At 45.5% G+C, this 25165-nt stretch overlaps 2 protein-coding genes across 5 annotated transcripts in view; one reads left to right on the top strand and one right to left on the bottom strand.

The window, feature by feature from the left end:
* RAD54L (RAD54 like) overlaps positions 1-21722 on the bottom strand; it is a 26568-nt gene extending 4846 nt beyond the window's left edge. The window contains exons 1-12 of one of the 3 annotated variants that reach the window (XM_055585993.1): positions 21002-21722; positions 20838-20924; positions 18881-19003; positions 10385-10445; positions 9543-9678; positions 9023-9092; positions 8615-8903; positions 8273-8397; positions 4393-4543; positions 1849-1975; positions 758-832; positions 479-609 (exon numbers count right to left, since the gene is read on the bottom strand). In XM_055585993.1, coding sequence (XP_055441968.1) covers positions 479-609; positions 758-832; positions 1849-1975; positions 4393-4543; positions 8273-8397; positions 8615-8903; positions 9023-9092; positions 9543-9678; positions 10385-10445; positions 18881-19003; positions 20838-20924; positions 21002-21004 — 1378 coding nt within the window. In that variant the 5' untranslated portion in view covers positions 21005-21722. Of the gene's footprint in view, positions 1-478; positions 610-757; positions 833-1848; positions 1976-4392; positions 4544-8272; positions 8398-8614; positions 8904-9022; positions 9093-9542; positions 9679-10384; positions 10446-17920; positions 18088-18880; positions 19004-20837; positions 20925-21001 lie in introns of those variants that run through there. The other 2 variants (XM_055585994.1, XM_055585995.1) reach the window with 2 other exon arrangements.
* PIK3R3 (phosphoinositide-3-kinase regulatory subunit 3) overlaps positions 1-25165 on the top strand; it is a 275432-nt gene that overhangs the window by 32355 nt on the left and 217912 nt on the right. The gene's annotated exons all lie outside the window — the stretch shown is intronic.

Consider the following 25165-nt stretch of genomic DNA (forward strand, 5'->3'; position numbering starts at 1 on the left):
CCAGCTACACTGTGTTTAGAAGTTTCATTTCAGTGTTCATTAGAACATCCTCTAGAAACTTAACCTTCCTCAGCACCAGACTTGTTTCCAAAGCCCAGGGTGTAGGCAGTGCCACCTGGGATCATGAGTAGACAATTCTGCTCACTAGTGTGTTCTGTGTTTTCCCAACAAGAGGGGAGTTATACCAGAGAGGGCAAAGTTTGTTATTTTTCCCCCGCCCAACATTTTATAGGCACACTTGTGCACACACACTCTCATGCACAGTCTTGTATACTCCAAGCATCAAACACGGGTCAAGCAAGGATAAGCTAAATTTTCCAAAACAAAGGGTCTGGTCTACTGCATGAGCTTATGCCTTGGGAAGGGTTAGAATCACATGTGGCCTCCGTGAAGACTACAGACAAGTTTCAGTAAAGGTGGCTGAACTACCTTCCTTGCTCACTTTCACCAAGGACCCCAGGGCATGGATCTAACTCACGATTACACAGTTTCTTCAGTGAGGTGATGGAAGAAAGAGAAGACACACTCATCTTGCCCTCGCGCAACTCTTCTGCTGGCTTGGCCTGTCTCAAAAACCTCTTGTATAATTCAATCTGAAGGGGTGTGAGCCTTTAAAAAAAGACAAAAAGAAGGGTAGCTGGGTCAGCAGGAATTGCAGGACCACACTTCTGCCTTCTGAGGACACCTTGAGAGCCCAACAATACCTCAGGGGCTGAGCTTTTACCCACTCACTCCACATCCCTCAGTTGTTCAGTACCTACAACAAACCACCTGCTCGATCTTCACAGGCAGATATTTAGAAAGGATATCAGATGTCCTCCGTATCAGGCACCTGGAAGAACAAGTTAAAAAGGCAAGAGGCTGATAAAACTGCCACACTAACTACCGGAATAAAAGCTGACACCCGAAGGACCAAGGCTCTTTGCAGTATCAAATGTCAGACACTCAATCAGCTCTATGGCAAAGATGTCTATATCAGTGTCTCAGCCATGGGAACAGAGACCCTTTCCTAGGGTCTAGCTTGATGGACAACTCTTTCTCTACTCCTTCAGAATGTTAGCTTATCTTCAAAGCAAGGCAGAGGTCTTCTACTAAGCCTGGTGCTCTGATGGAAATGAAGCTGTAAACCATTGAGTGTTCATGGGAGTTTCTCCTTGCATTTGCCCAAATGCCTGCTGCCAAATGGCCCGAGGTTCAATTAAATTCTGCCCCTATAACCTGGCAGACCAGGAAGGACAGAGATCAGGCACCTGAGCAGCAGCTCCTAAGAGCACATGGACTCTCTTTCCTGTTATCTTAACCTGAGAGGGAGGTGGCAGTTGGCAAAAGCAAGACTCTTCAGGATATAAATCATCAAGTATATATAACTACAACAGAGGAGTGCAGAATATACCTGCCCCTTGAGCAATGCGGCCCCCATCGAAAAAGCCCCATCAGCTGGGGAGGCACCACCACCCATCCTTCAGATCTACTACTACCTGTCACAGAAAGCTATGGGATGTAGGAAGAGAAGCTTGGTGCTTTAGATCTGAGACAGACAAAGAAAGCTTCTAAAGTACTAACAATGCTCCAAGGGATACCAAAACTTCCTCAGCAGGATGCTAAGTGGCACCAAACCAGACCACAGGGGCCAAGGCCAGGAAGAAAGCAGGAAATCAGCCTGCCAGACCCCTTCATTTACTCAGTGGCTATTATTGTCAGGGCACCATCCCACTCTCTTCATAGAATCCCACCCCCAAAGGCCAAGGTCCCAAAGGATTGGCCTTGGATGGCTAAGGAGGCGATTCTGATGACCTAAAGTGGGGGGGACCCCACAAGAGATGCTACTGCCACCCCCACCCCCATTACCTATTCACAATGCTGGTGAGCTCCCGCAGGCGCTCCTCTCCTACACGCCTATCTTCCTCACTGGCAGCTGCATCTCGACCCTTCAGAATTGGCAGTTCAAAATGCTTCTTGAACTCCTGGGCGGTTCCTAAGCACAGGAGAAAAGGCATTAAAGAATGCAGAAAGTAATGACTTTTCCATTGCCAGGAATGGCAGACTATGTTGTCACAGACCAACTTTCCCACCAAGAACAACGCTGAACAAATTATAGGCAATTTCTGTTTGAATAGATCAGAGAGCTACCAAAGCAGTAAAGACTTGAAAGGCCAAATATTAAGATAGCAAATAGATCAAAACTCAAATATATACCTAATTACATTAAATGTAAATGGACCAGGGACTTCCCTGGTCGTCTAGTGGTTAAGATCCCACAGTCCCAATGCAGGGGACACAGGTTCAACCCCTGGTCTGGAAGATTCCACATGTTGCAGGGCAATTAAGCCTGTGGGTCTTAACTACTGAGCCCATGCCCTAGAGCCCTGTGAGCTGCAGTGATCACACGAGTTAAAAACTGATATAACCATTCTACGCCCATACATTCTGGTTTTCACTTTCAGTAGAGTATTCAATGAATTACATGAGATACTCAATACTTCATTATAAAATAGACTGTGTGAACTGCTTTCACCTAATTGTTGGCTAACTTAAGTGTTCTGAGCACATTTCAGGTAGGCTAGGCTAAGTTTTAATGGCTGGCATTAAATGCATTTTTTTAAGGTATATGATTTTTTATGCTGCATACCATTTTATTTTTTATTTATTTTTTTGGCTGCACTGCGTGGCATGCGTGATCTTAGCTCCCCAACCAGGGGTTGAACCTACATCCCCTGCAGTGGAAATGCAGTCTTAACCACTGGACCACCAAGGACATCCCTTAAATGCATTTTTGACTTAAGACATTTTCAACTTTTAGTGGGTTTAGTGGCACAGAACCCCATCATAAGCTGCGGAAGATCTGTACTGATACATGCTACATACAATACTGATGAACCTTGAAAACATTATGCTAAGTATGAGAAGCCAAACACAAAAGGTCTCATATTATATGATTCCATTTACAGGAAATATCCAGAACAGGCAAGTACACAGAGACAGAAAATAAACTGGTAGTTGATAGGGGTTGGGGTAAGTGGGGTTGGGAGTGACTGTTAATGAGTATAGGATTTTGTTTTAGTCAGGAATTTAAAAGATCAGGTACCTCACAAAAGTGGATCTCCAAATGGCCAATGAATATATGAAAAGGGGTTCCACTTTTACTCAAAATTAAATAAATGCAAAGAAATATCACTAAGCACCCAGCAGAATGACAAAAAAAAAAAAATTTAATGTCTTCTAAAGATAAATATTGGTGGAAAAAAGCAGAGGTCAGCAAACTACAGCCATGGACCAGTCACCTGTTTCTGTAAAGTTCTATTAGAACGCATCCGTGCTCATGAGTTTACATGTTATGGATGCTTTCACGGTACAGAAGCAGAGCTGAGTACCTGTGACAGAGACAGTATGGCCTATGAGCCTGCAATACTTACCATCTAGCCTTTTAAGAAAAAAACTGCTGGCCCCTGATGTAGAAACACTGAAATTCTCATATACTGCTGGCACAATCACTCTGGAAAACTGGATTATTTACTAGGGCTAAACTCATACATAACATATGACCCAGCAATTCCATTTTTATGACAGAGAAATGCATACTATTCTCAGGTAAGGTACAAGAATGTTCATGGGATCACTATTCAAAATAATAAAAAATGGAAACTCAATTGTCTATCAACAGAACTGATAAATTCTGGTATATTTTAAAAAATGGAATAGTATACTAAAATGAAAAACAAACTGCCATAGACAACAACATGAATTACTCTCAAACATTATATTGAACAAAACAATCCAGATGCAAAGTAAAATATATTATATGATTCTTTTTACATGAAGCTCAAAAATGGGCACTAACAAATCCTTCCACAGATATCTATGTACAAGAACTGCCCAACCTATGATTTTTAGGGGCTGGGGGGCAGTGAGGAGTTGCTGCTTAATGGGAAGAGTTCCAGTGTTGCAAGATGCAAGTTCTGGAGGTAGATGGTGGTGATTGCACAACAATGTGAATGTATTTAATGACACTAAGTTGTGCACTAAATAATGGTTAAAAACAAAACTGCCCAAGACAGTCTTCTCTGAGGCAAGAGCTCTTGTGAGGCTGCTAGGATGTGATGAGCAAAAAATGCCTGGGGGTAGTAGCTCCATCTCTAGCTCACGGAGACCATGCCCTGCACAGCGCCTGCCACCTCTACAGTGGGAAAAAGGGCCAGGGTGGGCCTTGCTAAGATGCCCAGCAGAGCCAAGGTCTCCCCACGGTTCTGGTACTCCTTGACAAGAGAAGTCTCCCTAAAAGAGAGTCTAGTAACCCACATTTAACCGTGGTCTCCTCTCTCCTCAGCTAGTGTTAGACTCGCAAGGTTACATCAAGGCTCCTCTCCAGCGCAGCAGAAAAGGCCAGATTCTTACCCAGGATTCCCGAGTTGACAAAGTGTACCAAGCTGAAATACTCAAGGAGATCATTCTGGATGGGGGTCCCGGAGATGAGCACCCGTCGGCTGGTGTTCAAGCTGTCCAAGGCCTGATAAGTCTGATTCTCAGAGTTCTTGAGCCTGTGTCCCTGCAAGGAAATTAATTCTCACTGAGGCCTGGGCACAATGTGGCCTCCCTAACAGTAGCAAAGTCTTGTGTAGACAGGAAAAGAGGAATCAAAAGCATAACAGGTCCTGAGGCCTTGGGAACTGGGCAGGGGCACCAAGAATGAGAGTTTATCTACTCTCTTGGGGAGAAACGGGCCAGGCCCAAGGACAGACCTTCAGCTTCTAGATCAACGCTACATCCATAAAACAAGGATTCCCTGTTTCTTCCTCTGCCCCCATCTCCAAAGTCACAGCAGCCTGCCTATCCTCTTCAGGAATCATCTGGACATGTTAGAGACCCAGGCTTTCAGGGAATTCTCCCTCCCCCACTAGCCCAACCATCCTAGAACCTCCTGAGTCAGATGCCTTCTGTATTAGACTCCTGGCTGTGTCTGGACTGTCAGTGGTAAGGGAACTTAGTCCAGGTTCCTCCTCCCCTCTTTCCTCAGAACCCATCCAGTTCAGATCTAAAAAAAGAGCCTCTCTCTGCATCCCTTCTCAATCCCTATATCACCGCCACCACCCCCAGCCCTCCCGTCCAGCACTTTATCTCACCAAGGCAGAAACTTTAAAGCAGAGACCATGTCAGATTTGCTTTTTAACTTAATGCACAAGACAGAGTTCTCTATTCAATGAATGTTTGCTGAAGAATGAAATGAATAACCAACATTGTTATTGAAGAATTAGACACAGAATTTTATTTAACAAAATGACTGAATGTTGTATACCTAAAACAAAAACATTTTATGTGAATTGTATCTCAAAAAAAACTTAAAGACATCCTAAACAAAATTAAGTTTTAAAGTGACTGAAAGCTCAAGCACCAGTCCTGAAACAAAAGGCTGAGACTTCTGAGCTGAAGAGGGAAAAGAAACTTTAAACCTGTGAAGAAATTACCCAAAAGGCCCTGGGGAAATGCGCATCACCAACTGGAACCCTCTAAACGGAAGCCCCCTGAGGGCAGGCAATCATGGATTCCCCAGGGCCTGACTCCGTCTAACAGGTACTTAACTCAATTTAATGAACTGAGCTGATACACTACCTTTGTGGGTCTCTGTGGAAGAGAAGTCCAACCCCAGCTCCTATGCAGCCACTCTGACTCCAGACCCAGCTCCTGACACCACTGGCCACAAATTTCAAACCCAAACCCTGGCATCTCAGCAAATCAAATATTTGGCTAGATAAAAAGTTGTCAAAGTTCTGGCTGAATTTCTATTCTGGCAGAATTCTCAGCTTATCCTTTTAAAAGCAAAAAAATGATACCAAGATTAAATACCACCACTTCTCTCTCATGAGCCCCATGAATAGATTCTTGTATTTAACACATTTCCCCAGCATCTGACTGGCTTTGTGTTCTAGAACTTGTAAAGAAACGTACATGGAACTGTGTGAAGCATACAGGGACAGATAGTCCTTCCATAGCCAAGCCAAGCTTCACCCTACACCAAGCTTTGGTTACATCCAAGGCAGGAGTGGAGAAGAGCCGGGCCTTAAAATCTCAGACCTGTATTCCAGTCCCAGCACTCCCCTAAGCTTCAGTTTCCTAACCTCCAAAACTGAGGTGAAGATGTCAGTCCCTCCCATTTATAACACCTTACAAAATGGCTCCATATACCCTCTTTCTTGATCTGGATCATGTCCCTTTCAGGTAGACAATGTACCATCTACTCTATAGTCTGAGAGCAGTCTCATCCATAGACACGCTTATAAGCAGCAAAGCCAACACTGATCCCAAGTGTTCTCACTTGCTCTGCCTAACTCAGATTACTATGTGGATCAAGATATTGTACACAGTTATCATGCTATTATCTTTTATTATTTCTGTGTGTTCCAGAGAAAAGCATCAGCCAGGAGGAAGCTGGGAACATGAAAGCCTGGGGAAAAGACTTTCCAGGATCTGAACAGGACAAACTCTTCCTAGAGTAGGCTGACCACCTCTTCAGGACTCTGGCTTCCTCAGGTCTCTGACAACCAACACAACAGGGACTAGCAATACACTACAGTATTCTTGCTTGGAGAATTTCATGGACAGAGGAGCCTAGTGGGCTACAGTCCATAGGGTCACAAAGAGTAGGACCCGACTTTCACTCTCTTACTCTGATAAATAAAAGGTAGATGAGGGGCTTCCCAGGTGGTCTAGTGGTTAAGACTCTGCACTCCCAATGCAGAAGGCCCAGGTTGAATCCCTGGTCAAAGAACTAGATTTCGCATCCCCTAACTAAGAGCCACAATGAAGATCCCATGTGCTGCAACTAAGACCCAGCACAGCCAAATAAATAAATTTTTTTAAAAAAGGTAGATGAGTATAAGGGAAGGCCAGGACGCTGCAGTGTACAAAGAGGCAGCTTGGAACCTGGTGCCAGTCAGCTCAGAAAACAGGAGAGAATGAGGAAAAAAATGAAACACTATTGAGCAAAAGAAAATCTAGATGCCCTCAGTCCTCAAGAGCTCAGATGCCATCAGCCTGCCTTCCCATCCCCTCCCCGACATCCTGGCCTCTAGACCAGGCTCCTGGCACAGTCCCTTTCCATGATGAAGCAAATGCCAGGGCGCTGTGCGGTGGTCACGTGCACACCCCACCTCAATCTGCTAAATCCCTTACTCCTACCAAGGAATGGCCCATCAGGGTATCAGAGGTTGGCAGGCATGCCAGATAATGACTCTTCATATGGACAAAAGTTCAACTGGGAAACAGCTCAGGGCTAGCAAGCATGGTTACCCTAAGTAAGCTTTTCTTCATCCCCTGGAAAAGACCCTCAGATACTAGGGTAATCTACAGTCCCTAAAGCAGTCAAGCCTGCCATCAGTTGAAAGATGGGGCCAAGTCTTCCAGCCACCCCTCCACTAAAGCCCCAGGGAATGCCCTGACTTTCCCCAAGATGTAAACAAGGTCAGCAGGCTCAGGGCAGCCAAGGCCCCTGAAGACCTGGAAAATTCTTTATACCGGGAAGCTCCCAGTCACCCTCACTCCTTTCTAAGTAGTAACATCCCTACCACCCTTCATGCACAGTGCTGGAAAAGGCCAGAAAGCAACAACTGCTATATTTCCCTCAGTCCCAGAGAGTCAACACAGGCTCACAATGTGTATGGACTATCCGCACCGGACTTTCCTATCGCTGTGCACCTGTTCACGGGAACCCTCTCAGCCTACACAAAAATCAGAGCTGACATTTACCAAGGTCTTATGACATACCAGGCACTGTGATAAAAGCCTTCCTTCATTTAATCCTCACAATAGTCCCATGAGGCAGATATTATCATCCCATTTTACTGACACAGAGAGGCTTGGGTAGTTAAGTAATTTGTCCAAGGTCATATTACTGGTATGCAGCAGAGAGCCAGGATTTGAATAAAGATCTCTCTGACCCTAGAACCTGTTCCCCTAAACCCTGTGCCGTGTCTCTCCACCCATCCACATCTCTCCCAGCCTTCAAAGTCCTTCGGTCTAGGAAAACTGTGTAGAGAACAAAACTGTGTAGAACAAAACCGGTCAGCCCCAGCACCGCACTCTCCTTGGCATCCCAAGCACTACTCAACCCCTCTTTTGGCAGATTGGTACCCTGGGCTCTCCCTCTCATCTGCTGACTCTGAGGCGTATGTTCTGTCCTCAGCATCTCCCAGTGACTAGCACAGCCCTTGGACGGCACTTTTCAGTGACAAGACGCTGACAGACTTTTCTCCCACCACCCAAACAGCAGTACGTCAAGTACCTCATCACATATGACCAGTCCAACACTCCCTTTCTGGAGGACTCCAACGTGAAGGCGGAAAGTCTCATAGGAAATGATGAGGATGGGAGAAGGCACTCTGGCACCACGCTGGTTCATAAATCCTTCTACGACAGAAAAGGTGTCAGGAGAGCAAGTCTGAGAATATGCTAAAGAAAAAACCAGTTTGATGATTCTGTAATTTAGCCTGGAAACAACTCAACTCTTTTTCATGGTAATTCTCTTATCTTCTACCCACTCCCTGCCCTGGTTATCAGTGAGGATACACTTAAGAAAGGAGCAGGTTGTATGGAGGAGTGCAGTCATGTTTGTTAAGGCTCCTACCCAGCTTTTGGTCTATCTCGTCCTTAGAGCCTCCATCGATGGCCAGAGGTTGGATCCTCCCTCCAAGCCATTTCCCAACTTCATTGTACCAGTTCCTCACTAGGCTGGAGGGTGACACCACCACTGCCTTGTCGATTTCTGGCTTGCAGTCTGGACTCTGGCGCAGAAGCGTCCACATCAGTGTGATGCACTGCAGCGTCTTGCCCAGGCCCATCTCATCAGCCATGATGCAGCCATGGCTCCCAGGGATGCGCCGACTGGTGACACACTCCCACAGGAACTTTACTCCCTGTGGAATAGTAACAGCACTCAGCCCCCTTTGGCACCCCACTGCTGCTGCCCCGGGGATGACAGTCTCTCAGGCCCAGCCACTGCCCCAGCCCAAACCTCACCCCCACCCCCATTTACCTCTCTCTGATGAGGCCTCAAGACCTTACTCAGAATAGGATCAACAACCACATGGACAGGAAGTTTTTCCCTGAGAAAACACAACACAGAAAACAGAGCTCAGACACGGCAAGGCCACACCCTCAGAAAGCTATGTCCTGTTGTTCCAGAGGCAGTTGCCTAAGAGAGGACCTCTCTGGCCCATGCAATCAAACCATAGCAAATTCCTCTCCAGGGTGAAAAAGCGAGGAGATGGGGATGGGTTTCCTATGTCATCACCTCAACATCCCCTGCTCCCCTGAGTGAGCCTAGTGGGAAAGGATGAGGAAACCCACCAACTGGACATATCTACACACTCTTCCCCAGGCACTCTCCTCCCCATCTACTCACTCTCTGGATGGTACCATCGTCATGACAGCACTCTGAAAACACATACAGGTCCCAGGGTGAAACCACACCAAAATGCTCTCTGTCCTCCAGGCTCTGTGCACTTACAGAGGACACAGAAACACCAATGCTCAAGAAACACCAATGCACATACTTGTCAAACTTTAGCTGGTCATGGGCGCTCAGTGGGGGAGGCTCATACAGAACCAAGGCACCTTCTTCCAGGGGGTCATGGAGGGCTCGGCGGACCCCAGCCCGTTTGAGGCCCAATGCCCGAGAGCCCAGAGGACCTAGAAACCAACAATTTGTCACTTAAGCCTCTAAGCTGAGGAGCTCCAGCCTGCCCAGGTTAAATGCCTATCCTTCACATAACTTTCCGAAGCTTCCACATGACCCCTCTCCCCAGTACCTCTCCAGATGCAATTTGGGCACCTCTGCCTAACCATTAACCAGTCTGCCTCAGATATTACTTCTCCCACTCAACTACAAACTTCTGGCGGGGCCAGGTCTCTTTCATCTTAAATCAAAACAATCCTGGAAAGGTCTGAAACCCTAACGGGGCCTTTCAAGACTGAAAGCTCAAGAGTTTGCCTCCTCCCCACAGCCCGAGTTAGCACAACACTCTGTCCTTTGTACAGAGGGGGAAACCTGCAGAACCTAGACCTCCGACAGAGTCAACCTTATAAAGGAAATGCTACTGGACTCACTTGGACTGAACAGAGCCTGGGTCCATCAGCCGCCCTGGCCCACCAGAAACTTCCTGCACACTGGCACATCCCCACCAAGATGAGGGGCACTTAGTCTTAGTAACCCTTGATGAACTTATCAAACACAGACCTCATGCAGGCCCCGGGAGGGTCACCCCACACATAGTCATCACTGGATTGGCATCTTTAATTTCAAGGTAAGCTTGTACTTACAAAAGCAGGTGTTTTGATCTATTTGGGCATATTCACACATGACTAATTTAAGAAACAGAAGAGTCTCCACTTTTACCTTGATAATTTGGAATGGGAATTTTGAAAGGCTTTGACAAAATGCTTCGAATAAATGCTTCCTAAAAAGAGAAGAAACAAGGATTCAGGCTTGCTTAGAGATGTTATGGGATGTTTTTATAAACACAGTCAAAAATGCCCACGTAAGTATCACAATATATTTAGAGCACTGTAGTTTGACTACATCTCATTCAGATGCATCTAAAACAGAAGATGTGCTCCATATTAAATTATTAGGTTTTGTACAATGGCTTTCATTTTTGAGGCTTTGCATGAGGTTCCACAAATCTCCAGGGACAGGACAGTGCCAAAGCAAGTAGCTGGCCTTGGTCAACCACAAGACTCAGAACCTTTAGCTCATGAAAGATCATGCCAAGCAAGCATACCTAACTATTCCCTAGGCTGCAGTGCCTTAAGAAAGCACCACAAACTGACCTGATCCCAGTACTAACATAACTCTCAAGTCTAGATTCAACCACTGTCCTATAGGGCTCCATCTTTCCAACCATAGCTCACACTTCTTTTGTAATCTCTGATCAATCCTGCTTACTGCATCTAATTCCCATATCAATTTTTACATCAGCCTCCTTGGGAACTAAACAGCCCTTCTAAGAGTAGTGGTCACAGGAGAAAAAGGAACAGTAGTATCAGTAAAATAATGTTGATAACAACAAAAATGACAGCAATAATGATAACTAATAATGTATGTCAGATGCAGTGCTAAGTCCTTGCATTCACGTTACCAATCCTCATTAATAGCTCTTTGAGGTCTGTATATTGGCACCCCTATTTTACAGATGAGCAAATTGAGGCTGAGTGGTTTCAAGTCACACAACCATGACATCTGTAGGACGTTCCTGATTCCAGGGCCTTTATTTGTAACAGATGGGCAATACGGCTCCCTAACCCGACCTGTTTGAGTATAGCATGTGGATCAGCCCAGAGTCAACAGCTTCCTGCATGAAACAGTACAAGAGAGGGGAAAACATGAGCCAAGAGGACATGAGAGCGAGGGCAAGCCAATCACCAAAAAAGCCAGGGACAAGGATGACAGGAAGTCTCTGTGCCATCACTTTAGCCTGGAATCAGCACTGGGCTACTGGGCTGGGGCAGAAGAAGTCCACAGTGTCAGCTCCTGAGCTAACTGACAACTCCCATCTAAGTTCTCATGTATATACACCTGAGCCCTCTAGGGAATTACAATAGCCTGTGAACCTCAACAAAATAAGAGTTAGCCAAGAGAGCAAGGAGAAAACAAGAGCAGAAACGTTGAAGGCAGTCTTAATGGAATACATTAGTAGGAAAGTAATGAAAAATACTCCCTTCTAGCAAAAACACAGTTTAATGGGGGGGGGGGGGGGGGGGGTGGGCAATTGCCCTGAAATTTTTATATTTTTATTCTGATCCACATGTATAGATTATAAATTAAATTCTAGAAACTCAATGTACTTTAAAGAAGAAGAATGTAATGAATATATATGGCAATGTATGGCAAGATAGAAAAGAAATGTGGAGAACTGAACTTCATCACCATGCTTAAATAACACAAGGCCAGGGTCGGAGAAAGGCTCCAATTCTTTATTTGCATATTTCTTTGCAGCTGAATAAAATTTTTTGATTATTTTTAATTATCAAAGAAAGGATAATGAGAAACTTATACATGAAAGATGCTAACAAAAAGCTACCATTAAGTCAAAGAAGAGGAAAAGGACAAAGATGGACTCAATTTCTTCCCTAACTTGGCATCAATTTTGCTTTTAATTCCAAAACTGAGATATTATTTTCAAGATTATCAATGTAAGAGGCTAGTATTAAAGCTCTTAAGTAGCCAAGAATTTATGCTCCAAATTTAAAGACTTTCAGTAAAACCCAGGAGCCACAAGTGCTGCAGGCAGAAGTGCAGGCTTGTGGAAATACTGCGGAAGGAGGTGAGGACCCCTGGCTAAAACCATCTGAGGGCACAGCCTGCAAGACTTGCAATGCAGCTTCCAAGAATCTGGTCTGGGAATAGTCACTGGACTCTGACAGAGGCAGGGGAGAAAGCATGCTCTCACTCAGTTCATTTAGTTATTGAAAATCCACACCACCCTTTGCTCCTAATGATAGAAGAGGGAGAAGAACATTCCTCCTCCCTACCAAGGTCAAAGCTTCCCTCTTCCACAGACAGTATCAGGCCTGCCTGATCTTCCTCTATCTCAAGCTTCTCCCTCTACCAGCTCTTTCTCACCAGGATTTAAGACATGCTTAACTCTCTCCTATCTTAAAAACAAAATGTCCTTTGACTTCATATCTCCTCCCCTTCAAACTTCTAGAAAAAGTAGTCTGTTTCCCCCTTATCTCCCACTCCTATCTTCTGAAATGATTCTGCCCAAGGTCACCAATGGCCTACAAGACCTTAACTCCAAGAGATATTTTTCTACCCTATCTTACTATACAAAGCTGGTCACTCTTCCCTCTCAAATAGTCTCTGCTTTTGACTTCCATGACACCATTCTCCCACTATTTTATCTTTCTGGGACTTTATACTCAGTCGCCTAACAGGCTCCTCTTCTTCTGCCCAATCCCTTTAAAAGTCAGTGTTTCTCAGGGTTTGACCTTACGTTCTTCTGACTATACATTCACATGGACACACCAATACACTTTTTGGAGGTGTCAAACTCTATGCCAATCACCTCAAATCTATTTCCAGTCCATAACACTCTCCTAGGTACCACATCCACATGTGCAAACCTAGACAACCTACAGGACTTAAACTCATTGTGTCTAAGGCTAAAGTCTGTCCCCAGGGCTGCACTGACTCCTGTAGTCCTAAAGCCTTTTTTCCCTTTGGGGATCCTTCCTCCACAGCTTTCACACAGGCTGTTCCCTTTACCTGGACATTTCCTGCTCTCTTCACCTGGCAAACTCCTCACAATCTTCAGGACCCGACCTAATCAGCATGTCCCTCAGATTCCAGTCTCCACCAGCCTCCAGACTGTTAGGCCTCCTGTTTGCAAACTCTCACCACCGTAACACTTATCTCCTAAGATAAATCCTGAATTAAAACAGTTCCAGAGGACTAATACTACCTTTTTAAGCTCAAGAAACAATTAAACAATATTACTTTAGTGAATTACATACATATGGTAAAACTATCACAAAAAGCAAGGGACGATGAACATAGTTAGGATGGTGGTACCTCTGGGAATGGGAAAAGAATTATGACTGATGATATTCTAGCCCTGGGTGGTGGGTTCACAGGAGTTATTTTGGTTTATATCTTATATACATTATACATATGTTTCTGTATTCATCAAATAGTATATAAAATGTTTTCTGAATGCATAAATAACTGTGCATGTGTAACCTCCATTACACATTCCTATCATCATATTCCTATTTTTCCTTCAAAATGTCCCTATAAAGGAAAAACACAATCCTGTGTCTCTACCATTGCAACAAAACAATAAAACACCTAGGAATAAACCTTGCTACAGGACAGCCTTGGTGGTCCAGTGGTTAAGAATCCACCTGCCAATGCAGGGGACATGGATTTGATCCCTGATCTGGGAAGATTCCACATGCTGAAGAATCAGTACTTGTAGCCTGTGCCACAACTACTGAAGCCCTTGCGCCCTAGAGCCCATGCTCCACAAGAGAAGCCACTGCAATGAGAAGCCCACTCATAGCAACTACAGAGCAGCACCTGCTTACCACAACTAGAGAAAGCCTGTGGGCAGCAACAAAGATCCAGCACAGGCAAAAAAAAAAAAAATATCCTACCTACAGAGGCAAAGGCCCTAAGGCCCTGCTTATTTAACTTATATGCAAAGTACATCATGCAAAATTCCCGACTGGATGAAGCACAAGCTGGAATCAAGATTGCCAGGAGAAACAGCAATAACCTCAGATACGCAGATGACACCACCCTTATGGCACAAAGTGAAGAGGAAATAAAAAGCCTCTTGATGAAAGTGAAAGGGGAGAGTGAAAAAGTTGGCTTAAAGCTCAACATTCAGAAAACTAAGATCATGGCAGCTCCCATCACTTCATGAAAAATAGATGGGGAAACAATGGAAACAGTGACAGACTTTATTTTCTTGGGCTCCAAAATCACTGCAGATAGTGACTGCAGCCATGAATTAAAAGATGCGTGCTCCTTACAAGAAAAGCTATGACAAACCTAGGCAGCATATTAAAAAGCAGAGGCATTACTTTGCCAACAAAGGCCCATCTAGTCAAAGCTATGGTTTTTCCAGTAGTCATGTATGGATGTGAGAGTTGGGACTATAAAGAAAGCTGAGTGCTGAATAATTGATGCTTCTGAACTGTGGTGCTGGAGAAGACTCTTGAGAGTCCCTTGGACTGCAAGGAGATCAAACCAATCAATTCTAAAGGAAATCAGTCCAGAATACTCATTGGAAGGACTGATGCTAAAGCTGAAGCTCCAATACTTTGGCCACCTGATAAAAAGAAGCAACTTATTAGAAAAGACCTTAATGCTGGGAAAGATTGAAGGCAGGAGGAGACAACAGAGGCTGAGATGGTTGGATGGCATCACCGACTCGATGAACATGAGTCTGAGTAAACTCTGGGAGTTGGTGATGGACAGGGAGGCCTGGAGTGCTGCAGTCCATGGGGTCACAAAGAGTTGGACATGACTGAGCAACTGAACTGACTGACAGAGGCAAAAGGCCTGTATGCAGAAAAGTATAAGATACTGATGAAAGAAATCAAAGATACAAACAGATGGAGATATCCCATGGTCTTGGATTGGAAGAATCAATATTGTGTAAATGTAAATGAATATACTACCCAAAGCAATCTATAGATTCAAAGCAATTCCTATCAAATTACCAATGGCATTTTCCATAGAACCAGAAAAGAAAATTTTACGATTTATATGGAAACAGAAAAGACCTTGAATAACCAAAGCAATCTGGAGAAACAAAAATGAAGCTAGAAGAATCAGGCTCCCTGACTTCAGACTATACTACAAAGCTACAGTAATCAAGACACTGGCTCAAAAACAAAAATATAGACCAATGGAAAAGGACAGACAATCCAGAGATAAACCCACACACCTATGGTCATCTTATCTATGACAAAAGAAGCAAGAAAATAAAATGGAGAAAAGACTTCAGTAAATAGTGCTGTGAAAACTGGACAGCTACATGTAGAAGAATGAAATTAGAACATTTCCTAACACCATACACAAAAATAAACTCAAAATGGGTTAAACACCTGAATGTAAGGCTATACACAATAAAACTCTTAGAGGAAAACAGGCAAAACACTCAGATCTTTTTTGATGCGCCTCCTAATGAAAATAAAAATAAACAAATGAGACCTAATTAAACGTAAAACCTTTTGCACAGTAAAGGAAACCATAAACAAGACAAAAAGACAACCCTCAGAATAGGAGGAAATATTTGCAAATGAACAAACTGAAAAAGGATTAATCTCCAAAATAGACAAACAGCTCATGCAGCTCAATATCAAATCAAAAAATGGACAGAAGACGTAAACAGACATTTCTCCAAAGAAACCATACAGATGGCCAAACAAACACATGAAGATGCTCAACATAACTAACTATTGGGAGAAGGCAATGGCACCCCACTCCAGTACTTTTGCCTGGAAAATCCCATGGACGGAGGAGCCTGGCAGGCTGCAGTCCATGGGGTTGCTCGAGTCGGACACGACTGAGAGACTTCACTTTCACTTTTCACTTTCATGCACTGGAGAAGGAAATGGCAACCCACTCCAGTGTTCTTGCCTGCAGAATCCCAGGGACGGGGAAGCCTGGTGGGCTGCCGTCTATGGGGTCGCACAGAGTTGGACACGACTGAAACTAATTATTAGAGGAATGCAAATCAAAACTACAATTAGGTATCAACTCACACCCATCAAAATGGCCATCATTAATAAAATCTACAAACAATAAATGCTCGAGTGAGTGAAGACAAGGAAGTCCTCTTGCACTGTTGGGAATATAAACTGGTACAAACACTATGGAGAACAGTATGGAGGTTCCTTAAAAAAACTCAGAACTAGCATATGAACAGCAATCTCACTACTGGACATATACTCAGAGAAAACCATAATTTAAAAAGACACATATAGTGGTCAGTGTCTGACTCTTTGTGAACCCATGGACCATAGCCTGCCAGGCTCCTCTGTCCATGGGATTTCCCAGCCAAGAATACTAGAGTGGGTTGCCATTTCCTTCTCCAAGGGATCTTCCCGACCCAGAGATCAAACTCGCATCTCCTGCATTGGTAGGCAGACTGCTTACCACTGAGCCACCTGGGAAGCTTACACCTGAAACTAACACAACACTGTAAATCAACTATACTCCAATAAAAATTTAAAAAATGAAATATCAACTCTCTAAAGCAAAAAAATAAAGTTATTACAAAATAATGACTATACTTCCTTGTGTTGCATGTCCTTGTTGCTTATTTTATAAAAAACAAAAGACTGATGTATCCCAATGTTCACTGCAGCACTACTTACAATAGCCAGAACATGGAAGTAACCTAAATGTTCACCAACAGAGGAATGGATAAAGAATAGATAGTATATATGTGTGTGTGTGTGTGTGTGTGTCCACAATGGAATTAGCCATAAGAAGGAATGAAATTGGGTCATTTGTAGACACATGGATGGACCTGGAGATTGTTATAAATGAGTGTAGTAAGCCAGAAAGAGAAAAACAAGTATCATGCATTAACGTATATATGTGGAATCTAGAAAAATGGTATAGATGATCTTATCTGCAAAACAGAAATAGAGACACAGAAGTAGAGAACAAATGCATGGACACCAAAGGGGAAGGGAGAGGGTGGGATGAATTGGGATTGACATATATACACTCTTGATACTATGTATAAAATAAATAACTAATGAGAATCTACTGTATAGCTCAAGGAACTCTATTCAGTGCTCTGTGGTGACCTAAATGGGAAGGAAATCCAAAAAGAGGGGAGATATATATACATATATACACACACACACACACGTATGGCTGATACACTTTGCTGCACAGCAGAAATTAACACAACATTGTAAAGCAACTATACTCCAATAAAAATTAATGAAAAAAACAATCTTGTGTCTCCTCTATTGTCAATACTACACTATTTCTGACACTTGACATGTGGGTTTTCCACACATCAAGCAAATCTTCAGTTCCACTTGGGTTCCCTACACCTTAATTCCAACACTCTCTTCCAGGAGAAAGCATCAGAAGCAAATCTCAAGTCTAGGTGCTTCTAACCACAAAGTGAAAGTCGCTCAATCAGCTCTTTGCGACCCCATGGACTGTAGCCTGCCAGGCTCCTCTGTCCATGGGATTTTCCAGGCAATACTGTGGGGGATTGCCATTTCCTTCTCCAGGGGATATTCCCAACCCTGGGATCAAACCCGAGTTTCCTGCATTGCAGGCAGAGTCTTGAAAGGCTCTGACCCCAAGCTACAAATCAAATGTTACCACAACCCCTTCCTTAGATTAATTCACTAGCTGGTTCAGAGAACTCAGATAAAGTTTACTTACTAGATTACTGGTTTATCACAAAGGATATTAAAAGATATGAATGAATAGCCAGATGAACAGACACACAGAGGGAGGAGGTCTGGAAGAGCGGTGAACACTGGAGCTTCTGGCCCAGAGCTTCGAGTGTGCCTCTTCCTGACTTCCTTCCTGCTCACTAACTGGGTTCTCCAAACCCTCCCAAACCTTTTGTGTTTCTAAGGAGGCTTTTGACACAGGTAGGACTGATTAAACATTGGCCATTAGTGGGTTGGTTCCCCTGGCAATCAGTCCCAAAGTTAAGTGCTTTCCAAAGTCATCTCATTAACAAACTCAGGTGTGGCTGAAAGGGGTTCATTAGGAATAACAGAAGACATCTTGATCCCTCTTATCATTTAAATTCCAAAGGTTTTTGGAGCTGTGTCTTGGTGTCCTTCAGAAGGTTTAGAGGAAAAAGCTTTGGATGGAGCCAGGCAGATCTGACAATTTTGTAACTTTAAGCAAATTATTTAACCCCTCTAGGATTCATCTTCCTTATCTTAAAAAAATGAGTTACATGAGATAATGCACATAACCTGCCATGGTGATGATTACTTTTGATTTTACTAAAGGATACAGTGAAAGCTATAGGGCTCTGGTACTTCTTAGAAGCCATTATGCAGAATCAGAGACAGTTCTCCGACGGGTTCCAACACCCTGCCTAAATGGGAAGGTCTTCACTCTCTGCACCTTGTTGTCGTCAGCAGTCTCAGCCACCTGAGAGTTGGTGCCCAGGTAGCTATAACAAGGGGAATTCCAAGTCAGGTACACTAAGGAAATCTCTTAAAAAAAAAAAGAGGTCAGGCCCTTTCCAGGCCCCGGGAGCTGTGGCCAGGCCCAAATCTCCCACTAAAGCATCTGATGGCTACTGTGCGAGGACTCAGGGAGCCTCCCTAAACAAAAGAGGGCACACACAGACATCAACAGGTTATAGCTCGGGCTTACATGTTGACTGCTGTCCAGACAGGGTGGTCGATTCATTAGTTGAGTCAAAGGTTTCCGAAAAGGAGACAGGAAACACTCCTGGCTCTGGGTCTCATGGCTGGATTTCTTAGGTTTCTTAGGAGTCTAGGAGAGAGAATTGGGGAAGGTGAAGTCTGGATGATACAGAGTTAGCCACAATGACAACTAATATTTAAAATCTCATTAAGCGTAAAGCACCATGCTAAACTCTTCACATGTGTTATCATGTATCATCTTCACAGTAATCCTAGAATACATGTTTACATCCTGATGTAACAGGTGAGAACACTGGAGCTTAGTGAAGTTAAAGAACTTGCCTAATTTGAGGGGCAGTGAAAAGTAAAAGTCGCTCAGACCTGTCCAGCCCTGCCTGCCCGTGGACTATACAATCCATGGAATTCTCCAGGGCACAATACTGGAGTGGGTAGCCATTCCCTTCCCCAGGGGATCTCCCTGACCCAAGAATAGAACCAGCACTGCAGGCGGATTCTTTCCAACTGAGCTATCAGGGAAGCCCCGAGGGGCAATGGAAGAAGTGAATGAAGTAGGCCTGTGACGGGCGAGTCCATCAGTAGCATAGTCAAGCTGCCCACAAATCTTCACTCCAAAAGCCCCAAGGAATGACTGAGTGACTCTTTGCTTTCCTCCCAGGGTTTACCAATGGAGGGCAAGAGTAGCTACTGCTGCTGCTGCTTAGTCGCTTCAGTCGTGTCCGACTCCATGCGACCCCATAGACGGCAGCCCACCAGGCTTCCCCATCCCTGGGATTCCCCAGGCAAGAACACTGGAGTGGGTTGCCATTTCCTTCTCCAACGCATGAAAGTAAGAAGTGAAAGTAAAGTCACTCAGTTGTGTCCGACTCTTAGCAACCCCATGGACTGCAGCCTACCAGGCTCCTCTGTCCATGGATTTTCCAGGCAAAAGTACTGGAGTGGGGTGCCATTGCCTTCTCCAGGGCAAGAGTAGAGCTGCTCCCAACTCCCAGGCCGCTCTCAACAGTCCCCACCATGTCTGTGAGAACACCAGCACTGAAAGCATTTTCTGGAGCAACCAGGAGCAGACAACACCAAGTGCTGCCCCAAGTTCAGTCTGAGACCCATGTAAGTGGCAAGGGGCAGCCAAGGCAGCCTGCACACCAGCAATGCAGCTACAGAACGAGCCCCACTGAGCCATCAGGCAAGAATTCACTTGTAGCAGCTTGCCAAGGTATCTGAAGCTACAAGGCACACCTGAAACAAACACCAGACCCCTTCCACTCTCTCTATGGACTTTTACTCACATGTTGCAATCGCCCCAAATTGCCTTCTAGATATTTCTTAGCTAATCCCTTCTTCAAACCACTGCTTCTTGAATTGCTTTCTCTGAAGTGCATGCTACATCATCATCCTACTGATTTAGGTTACATAGGTCCTGCCCACAGCTAGCCCCAAAAAGCCTCCAAGGCAGGGCCCAGTCCAAAGTCAAACGTGGTGCCCTTGATTATCTGCAGGGACAGGAGGGGCGGCACCACCCCTCCAATCAAGGCCCAAGGAAGCTCAGATTCTACCATAGGCCCAGTGCACCCTACTGTTCTGTGACACTGGGCAGGTGACAAAGAGAAAAAGAGCTGCCAGTTGCTGCTGGGGCCTCCTCCCCCCTTTTTTCCCAAGGGAACCAAAGGGTCCAACCCAATCAGCTCTTTGCTTTGGAACATAGCAAATTTTCCTATCAGGAAAACTGAGGCATACTAGCTTTTAGTGAGCACCTTGAGGACAAAGATTTTTATCCAGTTCGAAGCCTGACACATAGTAAGCACTAAAAGAACAGTAAGCACTGAAAGGTTTCTGGAGGTGACAGGGTACATTTCATGTAACCCCAGAAACCAAGTCTAGGATTCCTCTCTGCCTAAACAGCCCTGCAACCCCACGTTCCCCTATCCCCTTGAGGGCAGAGTACTCACCACTGCTCCAGGCTGCCAGTCTTCATCATCAGAGGGTCCGTCTTCCGGTTTTCTCTTGGCCAGCTGGCTGGGAGCTAAGCTCCTCCTCTGTAAGAAGAGGACGGAAACAGTCCATTAGACCCAGCCATAGTGCTAGCCACAGTCTCCCATAGGCCCATACTTACCATCCTGGACCCAGTAACATAAAATGTCAAGTACCCATTAGGCAAAGGTCAAAGGCACACACACAGCAGCTGAGAATGTAGAACCAGCCTACTAAAGAGCGGGCTGCTACTCTTTTGAGAGCATGGGCTAATTAAAGGAGCAGGAATGGAGGGAATACAGCCAGGGGCTGAGCTTTAGGCCCGAAGTATGAAGAGTGTCGGTCTCCAGGTAGCCGAGGCGGGAGAGAAAGGCAAAAAGGAAGTACCCAATCAGAAATGGGTAGAGGTCTAGGATGGGGGGAAGAGGCAGGGGAAGAGACTGACAGACTGGGCAGAGGGGAGTCGGAATAACGGCCCCAGATGGACATGAAAGCAGGGGGTAGCAGCGGGGTGGGGGGAGGGGGGGAAGGGTGAAAATCTGAGGCCTGGGGAGGGCGAGTCCGGAGAAGGGATTTCCCAGGTCGGAGTGCGGATGCGGTCCTGAGGGAGGCCGAGCAGGGGTCCAGGCAGGACACGTAGAAAACCCGGGTTTGGGAGGGGAATCCCAGGCAAGGCTGGAAAGAGCCGCACAGCTGAATCCCAAGCACTGCCGCTAAACCTTCCTCTACCCAAAGCGCGCGTTAACAGCCGCCAGGACTCCCGGGACCCGCCAGGCCCGGTCAATCGAACCTCCCGCGGTGCCGCCACCGCACCACCCATTGGCTGCGTTCTATGCGTTCGGCGCTCGCGCCCTAAGGATGGGGGCGGGCCTAGCCCTGCGGTCTCGGAGAGGCGGGGGAAGTAGAGCTGAGTTGGCTGAAGGGACCCCCGAGGAGGTGGGACTTAGGGCGGAGGGCGGGGTCCGCGGTGGCGGGAGCGGTTAGGCGAGGTGGGCGGGGCTAGAGGACCATCTAGGTTTTTGTGCTTGGGGGCAGGGCTTGCGCTTGGGGGCAGGGCTTGCGCTTGGGGGCAGGGCTTGCGCTTGGGGGCAGGGCTTGCGTTCGGGTCCACTGGCCTGTCGTGCTGCCTGGGAAGCAACTGAAGAGATGGTTTACTTCAGATGGGGCTGCGAAGGACTTGCACCTGTGTGCAGAAGGCTGGGAAAGGGAGGCATAGTATGTGACAGAGCTGGAGAGGAGGTCGGGGTTGGAGTTAGATGTCGCTCCTTTTCCCCATCCCCAGCCGCCGAGGGTGGGGGCAGTTTTTCCGTCTGGACTCCCTACCACGTGGTCGGCTTAGGCAGTGAAAGCTCCCAGGGGACTTGATTTTTAGGTCTGGGGTGTCTCGAAGAAAGCTACCTTCCTTTCCTAGGCAAAACCGTGCTGGCGGCAATGTGGCTTTGGAGTCAGACCTAATTCTATACACTCAGTCTTCCTGTAGGCTCAGTTTCTTAAAACGTCAATTACTTCATAACGAAACTGTATATTAGTATTTTGGCTATTCTGAGAATTAGATAATGTGCTCAAATTTCTCGATATAATGCCAAGCACAACCTAGGTACTCACAAGTAAGGGGTATACACATAGCATTCATTGCCAGGTACCTCTAAGTTTCTTAGTTATAATCATTTAATAAAGAAAGCTGGTACGGGGAGGGAGGAAGGAGGAGGGTTCAGGATGGGGCACACGTGTATACCTGTGGCGGATTCATGTTGATATATGGCAAAACCAATACAATATTGTAAAGTTAAAAAATAAAATTAAAAATAAAACAAAAACAAACAAAAAAGATATAAAAATAAGCAAAAATTTTAAAAATTTTAAAAAATAAAATAAAGAAAGAAAGCTGAGCACTGAAGAATTGATGCTTTTGAACTGTGGTGTTGGAGAAGACTCTTGAGAGTCCCTTGGACTGCAGGGAGATCCAACCAATCCATCCTAAAGGAGATCAGTCCTGAATATTCTTTGGAAGGACTGATGCTGAAGGTGCAACTCCAGTATTTTGGCCACCTAATATGAAGAATGGACTCATTTGAAAAGACCCTAATGCTGGGAAAGATTGAAGGCAGGAGGAGAAGGGGATGACAGAGGATGAGATGGTTGGATGGCATCACTGACCCAATGGACATGAGTTTGAGTAAACTCTGGGAGATGGTGATGGACAGGGAGGCCTGGCATGCTGCAGTCCATGGGGTCGCAAAGAGTCAGACATGACTGAGCAACTGAACTGAACTGAATGCTCACAACTGTGAGGCAGGTTTATTATTGTCCCTGTAGACTAAAAAAATTGCTCACAACCTAAAAGTTGAGAGTTAAGTTTTGTTTGGTGGGAATTTTTAGGACGTCAAGCCCAGGAAGCAGAATCTCAAGTAACCCTAAGAGAACTCCTCAGAGGAGGCAAGGGGGAACTTCCATATATAGAAGTTTTGCAACACAGGGCAAGTAGTCAGAAATATCCAAAGTGAAAGTGTTAGTCATTCGGTCGTATCCGACTCTCTGTGACTCCTTGGACTGTAGACTGCCAGGCTCCTCTGTCCATGGGATTTCTCAGGCAAGACTACTGGAGTGGGTTGCCATTTCCTTCTCCAGGGTATCTTCCCAACCCAGCGTTTGAACCTGGGTCTCCCACATTGCAGGCAAAGTCTTTACAGTCTGAGCCACAGGGAAGCCCTAAAAATTATTGTAGAAATAATTGAAGAAAGCTAGAAATCAAAAATTAAGGAATTTAGTGCTTTTCTGTGTATGGGAAAATGCAAGATTCTGGGCTCAGTGAAATTATTCCTTTGATCTGCACCTCAGCTCTCTGGGGCCAGTATCCTGTGCTTTCAGGCTTCCTTGGTGGTTCAGACAGTAAAGAATCAGCCTGCAGTGCAGGATACCTGAGTTGGATCCCTGGGTTGGGAAGATCCCTTGGAGAAGGGAATGGCAGCCCACTCCAGTATTCTTGCCTGGGAAATCCCATGGACAGAGGCACCTGGCGGACTACAACTCATGGGGTCACAAAGAGTCAGACAAGACTGAGCAACTTTCACTCACATCCTGTGCTTTTACATCCTGAGTTTCCTCAGGGTTCGCCTTAGAGAGTGGCTGCAGTCTGATGGCTGCTGGATGGCAGACATTCTTTGTTTCCTTTACGAGTTCCCCCAGGGCTCACTACTTTCTGTGGTGGCTGCAAGTCTCCAGTCGCTGATGACTGTGACATCTTTTGAAAAGACCCTGATGCTGGGAAAGATTGAGGGCAGGAGGAGAAGGGGGTGACAGAGAATGAGATGGTTAGATGGCGTCAGCAACTCAATAGACATGAGTTTGAGCAAACTCCAGGAGATAGTGAAGGACAGGAAAGCCTGGTGAGCTGCAGTCCAAATGAACAACAATGGCAAGCAGTATTCCATTTGTCATCCCTATTTTACAGATGAAGAAACTGCTTAGAGAAACTAAGTTTATACACCTTGAGAATAACCAGGATTTGAAATTAGAATCATTGTTCTTCAGTCACCATGCTGTGGTAAGGAGGGGCTGAGCTAAGTTTTGTGGGGCCTGAAGCTCTTGTAAGTACTTGTTTAGACCTTCTAAAGGTGCTGCTGCTGCTGCTGCTGCTAAGTCGTTTCAGTCGTGTCCGACTCTGTGCAACCCCATAGACTGCACCCCACCAGGCTCCCCCGTCCCTGGGATTCTCCAGGCAAGAACACGAGTGGGTTGCCATTTCCTTCTCTAATACATGAAAGTGAAAAATGAAAGTGAAGTCGCTCAGTCATGTCCGACTCTTAGCGACCCCATGGACAGCCTACCAGGCTCCTGCATCCATGGGATTTTCCAGGCAAGAGTACTGGAGTAGGGTGCCATCACCATCTCCGCTTCTAAAGTTAGGTACACATTAAAATTATGTATTCAGGGCTTCCCTGGTGGCTCAGTGGTAATGAATCTGCCTGCCAGTGCAGGAGACACAGGTTCACTCCCTGGTCCAGGAAGATCCCATATGCTGCAGGGCAACTAAGCCCAGGCTTCACAACTGCTGGGCCCACACTATGCAGCCTTAGAGCTGCAACCACTGAGCCTCCGTGCAGCAACTACTGAAGCCCAAGTGCTCTAGAGCCCATGCTCTGCAACAAGGCACCGCAATAAGAAGCCCACATACAACTACAGAGTAGTCCACTCTCACTGCAACTAGAGAAAGCCACAGACCAACAAAGACCCAGCTGAGCCAAAAAATAAATAAATAAAATTAGGTTCTCAATATTTTTTTTTTAATGAAAAACAATTATAGAAT

Source organism: Bubalus kerabau, chromosome 6 (assembly GCF_029407905.1).
Source record: "Bubalus kerabau isolate K-KA32 ecotype Philippines breed swamp buffalo chromosome 6, PCC_UOA_SB_1v2, whole genome shotgun sequence".
NCBI classification, from domain to species: Eukaryota; Metazoa; Chordata; class Mammalia; order Artiodactyla; family Bovidae; genus Bubalus; species Bubalus kerabau.